The sequence below is a fragment of the Phyllobates terribilis genome, unplaced genomic scaffold, assembly GCF_046119375.1.
Source record: "Phyllobates terribilis strain yellow unplaced genomic scaffold, ASM4611937v1 Scaffold_2__4_contigs__length_985480577, whole genome shotgun sequence".
In the NCBI taxonomy this organism is placed as follows: domain Eukaryota; kingdom Metazoa; phylum Chordata; class Amphibia; order Anura; family Dendrobatidae; genus Phyllobates; species Phyllobates terribilis.
The window spans coordinates 744,754,295-744,770,167 of NW_027362762.1; the positions used below are offsets into that span (position 1 = coordinate 744,754,295).

The 15,873-nt window shown below is 41.4% G+C and overlaps 1 protein-coding gene across 2 annotated transcripts in view; it reads left to right on the forward strand.

The window, feature by feature from the left end:
- Window positions 1-15,873, forward strand: part of EFHC2 (EF-hand domain containing 2) — a 140,464-nt gene that overhangs the window by 31,461 nt on the left and 93,130 nt on the right. For both annotated transcript variants that reach the window (XM_073667242.1, XM_073667243.1), the window contains exons 2-6: window positions 751-939; window positions 1,831-1,981; window positions 10,699-10,922; window positions 13,841-14,092; window positions 14,298-14,405. In XM_073667242.1, coding sequence (XP_073523343.1) covers window positions 751-939; window positions 1,831-1,981; window positions 10,699-10,922; window positions 13,841-14,092; window positions 14,298-14,405 — 924 coding nt within the window. The remainder of the gene's footprint in view (window positions 1-750; window positions 940-1,830; window positions 1,982-10,698; window positions 10,923-13,840; window positions 14,093-14,297; window positions 14,406-15,873) is intronic.

The window sequence follows — 15,873 nt, forward strand, 5'->3', positions numbered from 1 at the left end:
AAAATGCGGGTGACGATTGGATGTCAAAGTACAAAAATAAAAAAAGGCAGCACTTGTTTCACAGAAAAGTTGTTTATTCCAAGCCAAAGTATTAAATATATATATATGGGTAATACATGCTGTGCTGAGCTGCCAATCCCAAGATGGCCGCGTCGATGAACTGTGATTCTCTGAACATAATTTTTCTATTCACAGATATTATGCTTTCAAATGTGGTTTATTTATACATACAGTCTCCTTACTATGATATATGCTAATATGTGTGAAGGTGATAGGTCCTCTTTAAATGATGCATCCAGCAAAATAATAGTGTATGAAAATCTCAATAATCACCCAAATGAAGTAGGGCAAATGGTGGTTCTGTCACAGTACCTGTGCTTTTATCTGATTTACCTGTTTTCTGATTATGTACTCTAAGTTTCTGGGCCCTTGCAATCCAATAAGTAAGAACAATGCTTGCTGCTCATATCTCCTGCCCCAGGAGCCAGATCATGTTACAGCTCTTGGGAAAAGCCATCATTAAAATGTAATGTTATATGCGGTTGCATTATACCGAACAGAAACAAAAATGCCGAACTGTAGTCAAAATAACACATTAAATTGATATCAAATGTTGGTATATTGTTTATAAGAAATATTTAGAATCCAAAGTTGGAATGTAAGAAAAGACAAGCTTATAACTGTGTTTTTATAGTCACATAGAGAATAGGTAATAGTCTGTTGATTTTAATATATAATTTATGTTTTCAGCTTGGAAAAGAGAGGTTTCATAAATCACAACATTTTGGTTACTCCAATGATGTCTCCTTGTTGCTGGATGAAGACAAGCCAGGGATCGGAGGAGAACGGCTTCTTGGACAGAAGTTAAAGCCTAAGTTTAGTGTTTTCCCCAGAGGAATGGGCAGCGATGCTCCATCTTGGGTTGCTTTTGACAAACAGGTTTGTATAGGTTGTTCCCTTCTATGTATGATGAGAGCAACCTAAGAGTCAAATTTGCTTGTTTTGTGGTGTCCGACATTGCTTTTCTAGACTCACTGAAAAGGGGATTAATATTGTAAAACGTAACTTATTATAAACCATATTCATAGACAACAAAAATGACATGCTTCATACAGTGCACTCAAGTCATTTATAACCCGATAAACAAAGTATCTACATCAGGAAATGACTAGCAAAAAGGAAATAATTGAGAAGTCAAAATGAAACTCCAGTCTAAATAGATAAACTAAGGATAATATGACCCGCAAAAAAACCCAGATCACAACCCACCTTTACGTCCTAATGTCTGTACACGTATCATCATCCCTAGTATGTAACTCTTCAGGAAACAATATACTCTGATCAAGATTCCTAAAATCATACCTAAGAGACCCCTAATAAAAGACACATAACCATTGGTGTATATGTGTATTCTTATTTACAAAGGGTGATTGATACTGAACTTATATTGTACAAATTCTGGGTAACCACAAGAGCCTTCTATATGAACTCTTTCTGACTTTTTACTCCGTACTAAATGAATCGCGATGTTTAAAAAAAAATGTGTTTCCAGTTTTTCATCATTTGCATATCATTACCATGTCTATCAATTTTATGATTTCCATAATGCCATGAATTTTCCTTCTTGATATTGCAATTTCAATGTTGAGGTGTGTAGTCTTGATATCTTTATATTATGGTACTGAAAAGTGGAAAACCTCCTTAATAACTTATACATATTGTTAAGATTTGCTAACATGCTACATTCTACTAAACTTAATCATTAAATTCCTTTTTTAAATAATGTCATATTATTTTATTATTTCATTTTATTATTTTACTTTATTTCAGGTGTTATCATTTGAGTCATATTTTGAAGAGGACGTTCATCAGAGGAGAGAAGAAGTTTCCCGTGTCCGGAAGTGTAAAATATATTTCTACTTAGAGGATGACACAATTCAAGTAGTAGAACCTGAAATGAAAAACAGTGGAATTCCTCAGGGTTTGTACTGTTGTGCTTTTTTATTTTTTTGTAACTACTGGCATTTGAATTATTAGGTTCACATCTGCAGAGCAAAATTGTGAGCTACAAAATTGTACGGCTACACACTTATACCTTGTTTGCTATTGAGCAGTGTTTTATTCTCTAGATCAGGGGTCCCCTACCTGTGGCTTGGGAGCCACATGTGGCTCGTGAGTCCATCATGTGTGGCTCGTGGCTGCCTGCCAGCTTGGGCCATTAGCACCAGGTCTAGCAAACAACTACAAGAACAAACAACTGAAGAGCAGGTCTCCATATGGTGAATATTGTGAGTAGCCATACACAAAAGAGCAGATCTGAATGTGCAGATTCTGACCTGGGGGTTTGGAGATAATTTAAGTATGGTAAGCTGGAGACCTACCTGATGTTACCTGTCAGAGAAGGTGTTTGAATCTGGATGCATCAGTGTGGTGGGATTGATTAATGGAAAAATACTGAATGGAGATATTGTAGGAAGCTCTGGATCTTGGTGTAGTGCCTCAGTGTGATTTCTGTGGAACAGCTTTGGCTGTCATTATACCAGTAGTGGGGGCTCTGTCGCTACTGTGAGGGGGTGGGAGCTGTATGTAGTTCTATGAGTCTCTCTTAGACCGAAATGTGGCTCGCGACCCTCTCTCAAATGAATGTGGCTGTCAAGGTCAAAAAGGTTGGGGACCACTGTTCTAGATCAAGGGTGGGCAATTAATTTTGTTAAGGGGCCACATGAAAGACTATGACTGTTGTGGAGGGCCAAACCAATACGTTAATTAATAAAATTAATTCTTTTAAATATAAACATGACCATATTATTTTATATCACTATTAATTTTATTGCTTATTATTGAAAAGATAAAAATCATATAAATTGCTAATTTTTGTAAAGTTTAGAAAATGCAGTAAATAATACAGCTCCTGTTATTCAGCCTTTGTACTATGATCAACTGCTACACCAAAAACTGTGTGATGTCCCCACAGCCTCCACATCCAGTATGATGGTCCCACAGCTCCCCACACGGTATACTGGACCAAACTCCCCCCAACACAGTATGATGACCCCACGGCCTTGCATACTGTAATAGTTTCCATAGGCCCACCAAAGTATGTTTGTCCACATAGTTCCTCACACAGTATGATCCCCCACCAGTCTGATCCCTAACAGCCACCAACTGTCATGACTCTGTTGTCGGGTATTCCGGGACCAGGGGCTCCTTCTCTGTCCCTAACGCTCTGTCCCTAACGCTTCTGAAGGTGAAGACTCCGTGGCCACATACCTTGTCTTAGCTCCTCAATTCACCCTCAGTCTGTTTCCTCCCCCCCACTCAGGGAAGATGGGAGTAGTAGTGTATCGCAATACGCCAACCAGACTAACAAGGTAATACAAACAGGGATAAAGGAAAATAAAGATCATACAAATATTTGCACACAAACAACAGAGGATAACACCGGGCAGTGGAGGATGGGGAAAACCAAAGTAGTAGAAGGAGAGGATTAACACACAACAAAAACCACACAACAGTCTTAGCCAAATCCACCAAACGCCTTATCAAACAACAACAAACCACCAAACTCCTAACTATGCAGCAATGAAGCTAGCTCTGGCAATGACTATGTGCCAGAGCCCAGAATATATAGGAGAGGGGAGTGGCTAGCAGTGAACAGCTGCCTGCCTTAAGGCAGGTAAGTTTTCAGGAGCTCTCAGCTGAGCAGATTAACCTCTGCACTGCCAAAAGAAACCTGCACTGCTTAATATGAAGGTGAAGTGCTTCTAGTCAGTGCAGAAATAGGAGGAATCAGACGCTGTGGTCTTCTGGCTCCTCTCTGTCGCGGTAAACCTGTGACACCAGCAAAGTATGATCCCACACACAGAATGACATTTGTTTTTTTCACTTGAAAAAGATGCCGGTACGGCGTTGAAATGCGTTGTGAATAAAAAGCCTTTTCTTCATCATCATCTCTGAAGAATTGTTTTTTTCCAGCAGCACAGCCCACTTACGTGTTAATCCAACTGGATCTACACACGGAATGATGACATCCACGCAGTATGATGCCCTACAGCTCCCTACAGAATGATGACTCTCACAGTATCATCCCCCATAGCTTCTAACACCTTATGATGGGCACCACAACCACCAAATGGTATCATGGCCCCACAGCCCCTTAACACAGTATGATGGTCCCTAATGTTTCCTATGCAGTATGATCCTCCACAACACTCAAACACGGAATTATGACCCCCACAGTATGATCCCCCACAACCCACCATCACAATATGATTGCCCCACAGCACCCCCAACACAGTAAGACCTCCCACAGCCATCACGCGGAATGATGATCCCACAATATTGTCTCCCACAGACACCAAAAACAGAATGATGTCCCCCCGACAGCCCTCAAACATCAAATGATGATCCCCACACTGTCCCTCCACAGAGTATCATCACCCACAGCCCCGCAATACAGAATGATGACCCCCCACAGTATGATTCCCTCCAGCCCCCCCAACAAAAATGATAATCCCACAGTACCCCAACATGTTGATGACCCCCATAGTATGATTCCCCACAACCCACCATCACATTATTATGTTCCCCACAGTATGGTCACCCACAGTCCCCAAACACAGAATGATGGCCCCACATATTTCCCTCTCAAATGAATGACAAAAAAACAAACACTACTCACCTCACCCCCATACTTCCGGCGCGCTGCTGTTGTCTTTGTTCTGCACGCTGTTCCGGCCCTTTTGCTGTCCTAGTCCGTGGGCTTTTTAGGAACAGCCATGGAGCTGGATGTGGCCCGTGGGCTGTAGTTTGCCCAGGTCTGCTTTATAGAACCATCACTCCATAATATGGCATGCGATTGTTCTTAATTCATTGGGCTTAAAGTGAACTTATAAGCCTTATTTACCCCTATAATGTGTTACCAGTGCTATATCATGCTCTTAGTAACGTTTGCCATCATCAGCTTATGGTTGCTGCAATTAGCAAAATAATAAAATTAAATATTGCTGAACTCCATTTTTAAATAGTCTAGTCACAGATGCAACCGGTCGTTTAGGGCCGGCCAATCCAAATCGACTGTTAGAAGCGTGACTGGAGCGTAAGTGCGAATGGAAGTAAGTTTGTGATTTGTGATTCAGTGACTATGGATTCACGGAGTTTGGAAGGGAGGAATTTGGACTGAATTGCTGTCTGTATTTTATTAATTCTTTACATTTCTTTTTACTTAACATTTCTGTCTAGTGCAATCCCCATTAGGAAATGAGCTCCATTATTGACAATGCTATCCAGTGTACATCTTGCCACATATATGCAATCCTTGAACAGCCGGTCGTGGGTGCATACTGCTGTGCGAGATGTGTGCACGTTGTGCGTTTGGAAGCCCAGGTACTGGATCTAAATGAGCAGCTGGCAACACTGAGATCCATAGACAATATGGAAAGGAGTCTGCTGCTCACTGAGGTAGATGTGGGGGAGGGTGGTAGTGTGGAGCTGCAGGACAGTCATGCAGCTAGCTGGGTGACAGTTAGAAGGGGGGTAGAAGGAAGAGTGCCAGGGAGGCTAGTCCTGATCTGGCACACCCCAATAAGTAAGCAAAGTTGGCAGATGAGGGGGGTGTCAGTACATGGGTAGCACTGCTGCAGCAAGGCATGTCCTCTGAAAGCCGGAGGAGTGTCAGCTCCAGTAAGGGGGGTAATAGGAGAGCAGGGCAGGCCAGGCATGTGCTGGTAGTGGGGGACTTAATTATTAGGGGAACAGATAGGGCCATCTGTCACAAAGACAGGGATCGTCGAACAGTGTGCTTCCTACCTGGCGCTCGAGTCCGGCACATTGCTGATCGGGTTGACAGATTACTGGGAGGGGCTGGTGAGGACCCAGCGGTCATGGTGCACATTGGCACAAATGACAAAGTTAGAGGTAGGTGGAAGGTCCTTAAAGATGATTTCAGGGAATTAGGCTGCAAGCTTAAAGCAAGGACCTCCAAGGTGGTATTCTCTGAAATACTGCCTGTACCACGTGCCACGCCAGAGAGGCGACGGGAGATTAGGGAGATAAATAAGTGGCTCAGGAATTGGTGTAGGAAGGAGGGGTTTGGGTTCCTGGAGAACTGGGCTGACTTCTCAGTTGGCTACAGGTTCTACCCTAGGGACGGGCTGCACCTCAATGAGGAGGGTGCAGCTGTGCTGGGGGAGAAAATGGCTAGAAGGTTGTAGGAGTGTTTAAACTAGGGATTGGGGGGGGGTATTCATTTTATAGGTGGGGATGATAGTGACCTGGGCACAAATAAAGAAATTGGGGGTGGGGTTAGAACAGACAATATAGTAAGAAGGAATAGAGGTACAGAGAGATACATAAAATGCATGTACACTAATGCCAGAAGCCTCACCAACAAAATGGAGGAATTAGAATTAATTTTGTTGGAAAATAATTATGACATGGTGTGGATATCTGAGACATGGCTGGACGAGAGCCATGACTGGGCAGTTAATTTACAGGGCTATAGTCTGTTCAGAAATGACCGTACAAACAAGCGAGGGGGTGGTGTGTGTTTATATGTAAAATCATCCTTAACCCCTTTACAGCCTGTGACGTATTAGAACGCACAGGCTGTAATCCCCCAGTTCAGTGACGGCTCCGGCGGTGAGCCCGCACTGAACCGAGCACATGTCAGCTGATTATTACAGCTGACTTGTGCCCGCAACAGCCGCGGGTGGAATCGTGATCCACCCGCGGCTGTTAACATGTTAAATGCCGCTGTCAATCTCCGACAGCGGCATTCAATGCGCGCTTCCGGGAAGCGCGTCCTAAGCCCCGCCCATCGGCGACCCCCGTCACGTGATCGCGGGTCACCGATGGGCAGGCATGACTACCCAGGGTCTGCAGCAGACGCCTGCTGTTGTCATGAGCTGGTCGCTATGAGCGCCACCTAGTGGTCGGCGCTCATAGCACAGGACCATTTCTGCTGCATACAGGGGATCTGCTGATCCCCTGTATGTAGCAGAGGCGATCGGACAGTTGCTGCTTCTAGTCTCCTATGGAGACTATAGAAGCAAGCAAAAACTGAAAAAAAAAAGTTTTTAAAAATATAAAAAAATGAAAAAAATATAAAAGTTTAAATCACCCCCCTTTCGCCCCATTCAAAATAAAATAATTTTAAAAAAACCCTACATAGACATATTTGGTATCGCCGCGTTCAGAATCGCCCGATCTATCAATATAAAAAAAGAATTAATCTGATCGGTAAACGGCGTAACGAGAAAAAAATTCTAAACGCCAGAATTACGTTTTTTGGTCGCCGCAAAATTGCAATAATAGGCGATCAAAGCATCGGATATACCCCAAAATGTTATCAATAAAAACATCAGCCCGGCACGCAAACATAAGCCCTTACCCAGCCCCAGATCCTGAAAAATGGAGACGCTACGGGTCTCGGAAAATGGCGCTATTTTTTTTTTTTTTTTTACCAAATTTTGAAAATTTTTTTCACCACTTAAATAAAAAAGAGCCTATACATGTTTGGTATCTACGAACTCGAAATGGCCAGGAGAATAAGAATGGCAGGTCAGTTTTAGCATTCAGTGAACATGGTAAAAAAAATATATAAAAACAACTGTGGTATTGCACTTTTTTTGCAATTTCACCGCACTTGGAATTTTTTTCCCGTTTTCCCGTACACGATATGGTAAAACTAGTAATGGCGTTGAAAAGTACAACTCGTCCCGCAAAAAATAAGCCATCACATGGCCATGTTGACCAAAAAATAAAAACGCTATGGCTCTGGGAACAAGGGGAGCAAAAAATGAAAATGCAAAAACGGCAAATCCCAAGGTTGCGAAAGGGTTAAAACCCATCTTGCGTGAGAATATATGTGAATCTAATGAAAATGTAGAGTCCCTGTGGGTGGAGATAAGGGGAGGGGGGAAAATAATAAATTACTGATAGGGGTTTGTTACAAGTCTCCAAAAATAATGGAAGCAGTGGAGAATATCCTCATAAAGCGAATAGATGAAGCAGCGACTCAAGGAGAAGTCATTATTATGGGGGACTTCAACTACCCTGAAATACATTGGGGAACAGAAGCCTGTAGTTCCAGCAAAGGTAATAGGTTTTTGACAACTATGAGAGACAATTACCTTTCACAACTGGTTCAGGACCCAACAAGAAGGGGGGCACTGCTAGACCTAATATTAACCAACAGGCCAGACCGCATATCAAATATACGAGTTGGGGGTCACTTGGGTAATAGGGATCACAAAATAATAAGTTTTCATGTATCCTTTAATAAGATGTGTAGTAGAGGGGTTAAAAGGACACTAAACTTCAGGAAGGCAAATTTCCAGCGGTTGAGAGATGATCTTAGTGCAATAAACTGGGACGATATCCTGAGACATAAAGCTACACAAAGCAAATGGGAGACATTTATCAGCATCCTGAATAGGACCTGTGCACAATATATACCCTATGGGAATAAACATGCTAGAAATAGGAGGAAACCACTATGGCTAAATAGAGCTGTAAGGGCCGCAATAAGTGACAAAAACAAAGCATTTAGAGAACTAAAGCAAGTAGGTAGTGATGAGGCATTAAATAAATACAGAAAATTAAATAAATTCTGTAAAAACCAAATCAAGGCAGCAAAGATTGAGACAGAGAGACTCATTGCCAGAGAAAGTAAAAATAAACCCAAAATATTCTTTAACTACATAAATAGTAAGAAACTAAAAAATGATAGTGTTGGCCCCCTTAAAAATAGTCTGGGTGAAATAGTGGATGAGGATGTGGAAAAAGCCAATATGCTAAATGATTTTTTTTCAACAGTATTTACACAAGAAAATCGCATGACAGAATACATGATCAGTGATAACAAAAATTCTCCATTAAATGTCACTTGCTTAACCCAGCAGGAAGTACGGCGGCGTCTAAAAATCACTAAAGTTGACAAATCCCTGGGCCCGGATGGTATACACCCGCGAGTACTGCAGGAATTAAGTAACGTCATAGATAGACTATTATTTTTAATCTTTAAAGATTCCATAATAACAGGGTCTGTACCACAGGACTGGCGTATAGCAAATGTGGCGCCAATATTCAAAAAGGGGACAAAAACTGAACTTGGAAATTATAGGCCGGTAAGCTTAACCTCTACTGTGGGTAAAATCCTGGAGGGTTTCCTAAAAGATGCTATACTAGAGTATCTGAAGAAGAATAACCTCATAACCCAATATCAACATGGGTTTACGAGGGACCGTTCCTGTCAAACTAATCTGATCAGCTGTTATGAAGAGGTAAGTTCTGGACTAGACCAAGGAAATGCAGTGGATGTTGTGTATATGGACTTTTCAAAAGCTCTTGATATAGTTCCACACAAAAGGTTGATACATAAAATGAGAACAATGGGGATAAGGGAAAATATATGTATGTGGGTTAAGAACTGGCTCAGTGTTAGGAAACAAAGGGTGGTTATTAATGGAACACACTCAGACTGGGTCTCAGTTAACAGTGGGGTACCACAGGGATCATAAATGGGGGTCGCTTCTTTTAAACATATTTATTAATGACCTTGTAGGGGACACATAGAGTAGTATTTCAATATTTGCAGATGACACTAAACTCTGCAGGGTAATCAATACAGAGGAGGACAATTTTATATTACAGGAGGATCTACGTAAACTAGAAGCTTGGGCTGATAAATGGTAAATGAGCTTTAATGGGGATAAATGTAAGGTAATGCACTTGGGCAGAGGAAATAAAATGTATTATTATATGCTTAATCCTAAAACACTGGGCAAAACTGTCAATGAAAAAGACCTGGATTGGTGGAGGACAGGCTCACGTTTGGTGGCCAGTGTCAGGCAGCTGCTGCAAAGGCAAATAAAATATTGGGATGCATTAGATGAGGCATAGATGCTCATGAGAAGAACATAATTTTACCTTTATACAAGTCACTAGTGCAACCACACTTAGAATACTGTGTACAGTTCTGGTCTCCAGTGTATAAGAAAGACATAGCTGAACTAGAGCGGGTGCAGAGCTGAGCGACCAAGGTTATTAAAGGACTGGGGGGTCTGCAATACCAAGACAGGTTATTACACTTGGGGTTATTTAGTTTGGAAAAACGAAGGCTTAGGGGTGATCTTATTACTATGTACAAGTATATGAGGGAACAGTACAAAGACCTTTCTACTGATCTTTTTACTCTGAGGCCTGAGACTGGGACAAGGGGGCATCTTCTATGTCTGGAGGAAAGAAGGTTTAATCATAATCACAGACGGGGATTCTTTACTGTAAGAGCAGTGAGACTATGGAACTTTCTGCCGCATGATGTTGTAATGAGTGATTCACTATTAAAATTTAAGAAGGGCATGGATGCCTTTCTTGAAAAGTATAATATTACAGGTTATATATACTAGATTCCTTGATAGGGCGTTGATCCAGGGAACTAGTCTGATTGTTGTATGGAGTTGGGAAGGAATTTTTTTCCCCAATGTGGAGCATAGTGTTTGCCACATGTTTTTTTTTTGCCTTCCTCTGGATCAACATGTTAGGCTATGGGTTGAACTAGATGGACTTAGTCTTCCTTCAACCTTAAAAACTATGTTACTATGTTATCACCCCCACAGTCTGCGTTCAGTCTCATGGTATCTTTCTACTTCACAGTGTTAGAAAAATCCTAACAATGGCTTTTTTTTTTAAATGAAGGAACGATAATCAGACGTCATCGTATTCCACTTCCACCCCCTAACGATGACCAGTTTTACACTGTGGATCATTTCAACATCAACAAAGACATCGTGTTTTACTCCAAAACTTTCAAGATTGTAAACTGTGATGAATTTACTAGAAACTTCCTACGAAAACTCGGAGTCAGAATAAATCCACCAGGATCAGTTGCTGCAGATGCATATTCTACTATTCGCAAACAGGTAAAAACAATTGCCAGTATGGATCCTGATTCCACAGGAAGGTTTTACCATTGTTAGATTTGTGTAGTATAATATGGGTAAAACAGAAGCATTGTCACACCATTCAGACTTTTTTCTTAAATATACTAATTTGGAAATGCTTGTCTCCAACTACAGATTGTCATAATCCACCTATTCATGAGACCAAACAAACATTTTAGGAACACATTGCAGTACTGTCACATCTACTTTGGGACCTGCTCCTGTTATGTCTACTCCTGTCACCAGACGCCACCATATTCATTGTATAATCAGTGCTAGGGAAGACATTGGAGACTAGGGTGGCTGGGACTTGTAGTTTTATTTATTTATTATGCTCACTTATACAGCGCCATTTATTCCACTCCATAGCGCTTTACAAATATCATCATCACTGTCCCCATTGGATCTCACACTCTATTAGTATGTCTTTGGAGTAAACTCACACAAACACTGGGAGAGCATACAAACTCCTTGCAGATGTTGTCCTTAGTGTGATTTGAACTAAGGAGAGAGCGCAGCAAAGCAACAGGGCTTAACCATTGAGCCACCATGCTGCATGGTGCTGTTCAGTCTGGCAGTATGGGTGTGTGCGCTGTCTTGCTGGATTAATCATCTGCATGCTTTGGCCAATAGGAAAGTATCAACCTTCTTATATTCTCAGAATACTGCTGGGAGCTGCCAGATATAGTTTCTCTTTCCTGGTTTTTATCCATACATTCCAGCTGCTGTTGTTCTTGAGGTTTTTCCTATTAAAGACCTAGGCCCGTTCCATGAATACTCTTCCATTTTCTGATTTTGTACCTTGACTGCTCTGCTGTTTCTGACCTGGCTACCTGACCACTCCTGGCAGCCTGCATCATTGGCCAGCAGCTGACTCCGTGGCTTTAACCCATGGGTCCCTGTAGAAGTCCAGATCTCTGTACAGGAGTACTAGGGTGAAGGCCATGGAAATTGGAAATGGAGTGGCTTGTGGTAAGCCTGTCTGTCATAGCTATTGTATTTTTAGAGCTGACAGACCCATGTTGTAAGCCTCCCATTGGCAGATACAGTATGTGTTCCCTCTAATATACAGTTATATGAAAAAGTTTGGGCACCCCTATTAATCTTAAGCTTAATGTTTTATAAAAATTGGTGTTTTTGCAACAGCTATTTCAGTTTGATATATGTAATAACTGTTGGACACAGTAATGTTTCTGCCTTGAAATGAGGTTTATTGTACTAACAGAAAATGTGCAATCTGCATTCAAACAAAATTTGACAGGTGCATAAGTATGGGCCCCTCACCAGAAAAGTGACATTAATATTTAGTAGATCCTCCTTTTGCAAAAATAACAGCCTCTAGTCACTTCCTGTAGCTTTTAATGATTTCCTGGATCCTGGATGAAGGTATTTTTGACCATTCCTCTTTACAAAACAATTCCAGTTCAGTTAAGTTTGATGGTCGCCGAGCATGGACAGCCCTCTTCAAATGATCCCACAGATGTTCAATGGTATTCAGGTCTGGGGACTGGGATGGCCATTCCAGAACATTGTAATTGTTCTTCTGCATGAATACCTGAGTAGATTTGGAGCGGTGTTTTGGATCATTGTCTTGCTGAAAGATCCATCCCCTGCGTAACTTCAACTTTATCACTGATTCTTGAACATTATTGTCAAGAATCTGCTGATACTGAGTGGAATCCATGTGTCCCTCAACTTTAACAAGATTCCCGGTGCCGGCATTGGCCACACAGCCCCAAAGCATGATGGAACCTCCACCAAATTTTACTGTGGGTAGCAAGTGTTTTTCTTGGAATGCTGTGTTTTTTTGCCGCCATGCATAACGCCTTTTTGTATGACCAAACAACTCAATCTTGGTTTCATCAGTCCACAGGACCTTCTTCCAAAAAGAAATTGGCTTCTCCAAATGTGCTTTTGCATATCTCAGCCGACTCTGTTTGTGGCGTGCTTGCAGAAACGGCTTCTTTCGCATCACTCTCCCATACAGCTTCTCCTTGTGCAAAGTGCGTTGTATAGTTGACCTATGCACAGTGACACCATCTGCAGCAAGTTGATGCTGCAGCTCTCTGGAGGTGGTCTGAGGATTGTCCTTGACTGATCTCACCATTCTTCTTCTCTGCCTTTCTGATGTTTTTCTTGGCCTGCCACTTCTGGTCTTAACAAGAACTGTCCCTGTGTTCTTCCATTTCCTTACTATGTTCCTCACAGTGGAAACTGACAGGTTAAATCTCTGAGACAGCTTTTTGTATCCTTCCCCTGAACAACTATGCTGAATAATCTTTGTTTTCAGATCATTTGACAGTTGTTTTGAGGAGCCCATGATGCCACTCTTCAGAGTAGATTCAAACAGGAGAACAACTTGCAAGTGGCCACTTTAAGTAGCTTTTCTCATGATTGCATACACCTGGCTATGAAGTTCAAAGCTCAATGAGGTTACAAAACCAAAAAAAGTGCTTTAGTAAGTCAGTAAAAAGGAGGTAGGAGTATTTAAAACAAGAAAATAATAAGGTTGCCCATACTTATGCACCTGTCAAATTTTGTTTGAATGCAGATTGCACATTTTCTGTTAGTACAATAAACCTCATTTCAAGGCAGAAACATTACTGTGTCCAACAGTTATTACATATATCAAACTGAAATAGCTGTTGCAAAAACACCAATTTTTATAAAACATTAAGCTTAAGATTAATAGGGGTGCCCAAACTTTTTCATATAACTGTATATATAGATATATATATATATCTATATATACAGTACGTATATATATATATATATATATATATATATATATATATATATATATATATATATATATATATATATATATAAGCACATTGTTCTTGCATTTCTTTTTGGTGAGCATTTTGATGACTAGTGTCCCTCCTTCCTCTTTGTAGATTGAAGATGACATGAAGCCGCTACGCCCATATGAACGTATGGATACCCTGAAACAATTCCTAGATCATGATAGACAAGTTTTGCGGTTTTACTGTCTATGGGATGATACAACTTCAGCTTTTGGAGATGCAAGAGATCTTATATTACATTATTACCTTGCTGATGACACAGTGGAAATTATAGAGGTCATTCCACCAAATTCCGGACGGGATACTGTTCCAGTCTTTCTCCATAGAGGAAAATTACCTAAGGTAAAAAAAGATGCTGGCAGAAAAAATGGCCCTGACTTGTTCCGCCTGCAGTTTACTTATGGGCCGCTGGCTGGAATTTTCTTTACCTCTTCTACAATGCACACGTGGTCTTCTGCGGGTAAAGGAACGTGTGTGTAACCTGGTTGTAAGACATACTGTATGTTATATGTGATATGATTCTGAGTTATCTCTGTATCCTTTCCAGCAAGATTCAGCAAGAATGTATAAGCCTGGAGAGATCACGTCTCGAACTGTCCTCAATGTTTTTGGCCCGATGGGACATGGAGGTCGTTATATTTTGGATAATCTTAAAGTAAGATTTTCGCATCCTTTTATACCTAATAATACTTTCATTGTCTTTGAAAATAACTATATATTCATTTAACTGGTTAACGGTCTGCGATGTACATTTTCGTCATTAAGCAATGTATGAAGCCGGCTCAGGAGCTGAGCATTCTACATACGCGGCAGATGATGGTTGTATTACCTAGCCAGCATCTGCCTGTAACTACATCTACCAAAGTGCTTTCCGATTGCTGTAGTTTAACCACTTAAATGCCACGGTCAGTCTCTGACAGCAGCATTTAAATGGTTTTGAATACCTCAGTAGGTATGCCGTGCCGTATGTCACTATATACACTCGTTTTAAGAATGACCCAACTTTTGATTTTCACAGAGGTTGCTGCTTCAGTAATTCTAGATCTTTTGGTTCATTTTCTTTGTTCTGCTTCATGACAAGAGCAGAACAACAAAAAATGACAGCAGTGCCAGATCTCATGACGAAGATCAACTGTCCTCGATGAACCCTGTTGACTAAATGGGGTCCATTGACGGGGCCCATTGACTTTAATGTGAGCTGTCTGGGTTCTGTTATGATGTGTATGATGGGGTTCTAAACACAATCTCATCACAGATGTGATGAGCCACGGAAAAGAAGTATCAATTTCTCTCGAATACGGGGGTGTGTTGGAAACATTAGTTTTCCACTGTAGATTTTTTGGTGGATTATATGTATTACATGCAGATTTGTCTGCAGATTTACTGTGGTTTTCACCTATTTCATTGTCATGGACAGGGTAATAGACATGCTGTAGATTAAAAAATCCTGAGGATACCCTGAGGGCCATAGTTATTTTTTTGCTTCATTAGAGAACCTCAGTTACATATATTATATGGTGACTTGTCGTGGATAGTGATGAGAGTTTAATTTAGAACATTAAAGGAATGTGTGATTATTTCAATTAAAGAACTTTATTCTGGGTGTTGGTGTTTTTTTTTAACTTTCACTATGGGGTTAGTAATGGGGGTGTCTTATAGACGCCTCCCCATTACTAGCCTGGTCTTGATGTCAGCTGGCATTATAAGCTGACATCAACCCCAGCCCTATTACCCCACTGCCACCACTACAGGGTAGTGGGAAGAGCGAGGCCAAGTGCCAGAATTCGTACATCCTATGGATGCGCCATTTCTGGGGCGGCTGAGGGCTGGTGTTTCTAGCCTGGGAGGGGGCCAATATTCATGGCACCCTTCCTGGGCTATTAATATCAGCCCCCAGCTGTCTGCCTAGCCTTTGCTAGCTATTAAAATAGGGGGACCCCACGTCATTTTTTTTTTGGGTCCCCCATTTTAATAGCTAGTAAAGGCTAGGTATTCAGCTGGGGGCTGATATTTGTAGCCTGGGAAGCTCCGTGGGTCCCCCTTCCCAGGCTTCAAACATCTGCCCCAGCCGTCTGCTTAACCTCCGCTAGAGACTAAAATTACGGGGAACCCCACGCCAATTT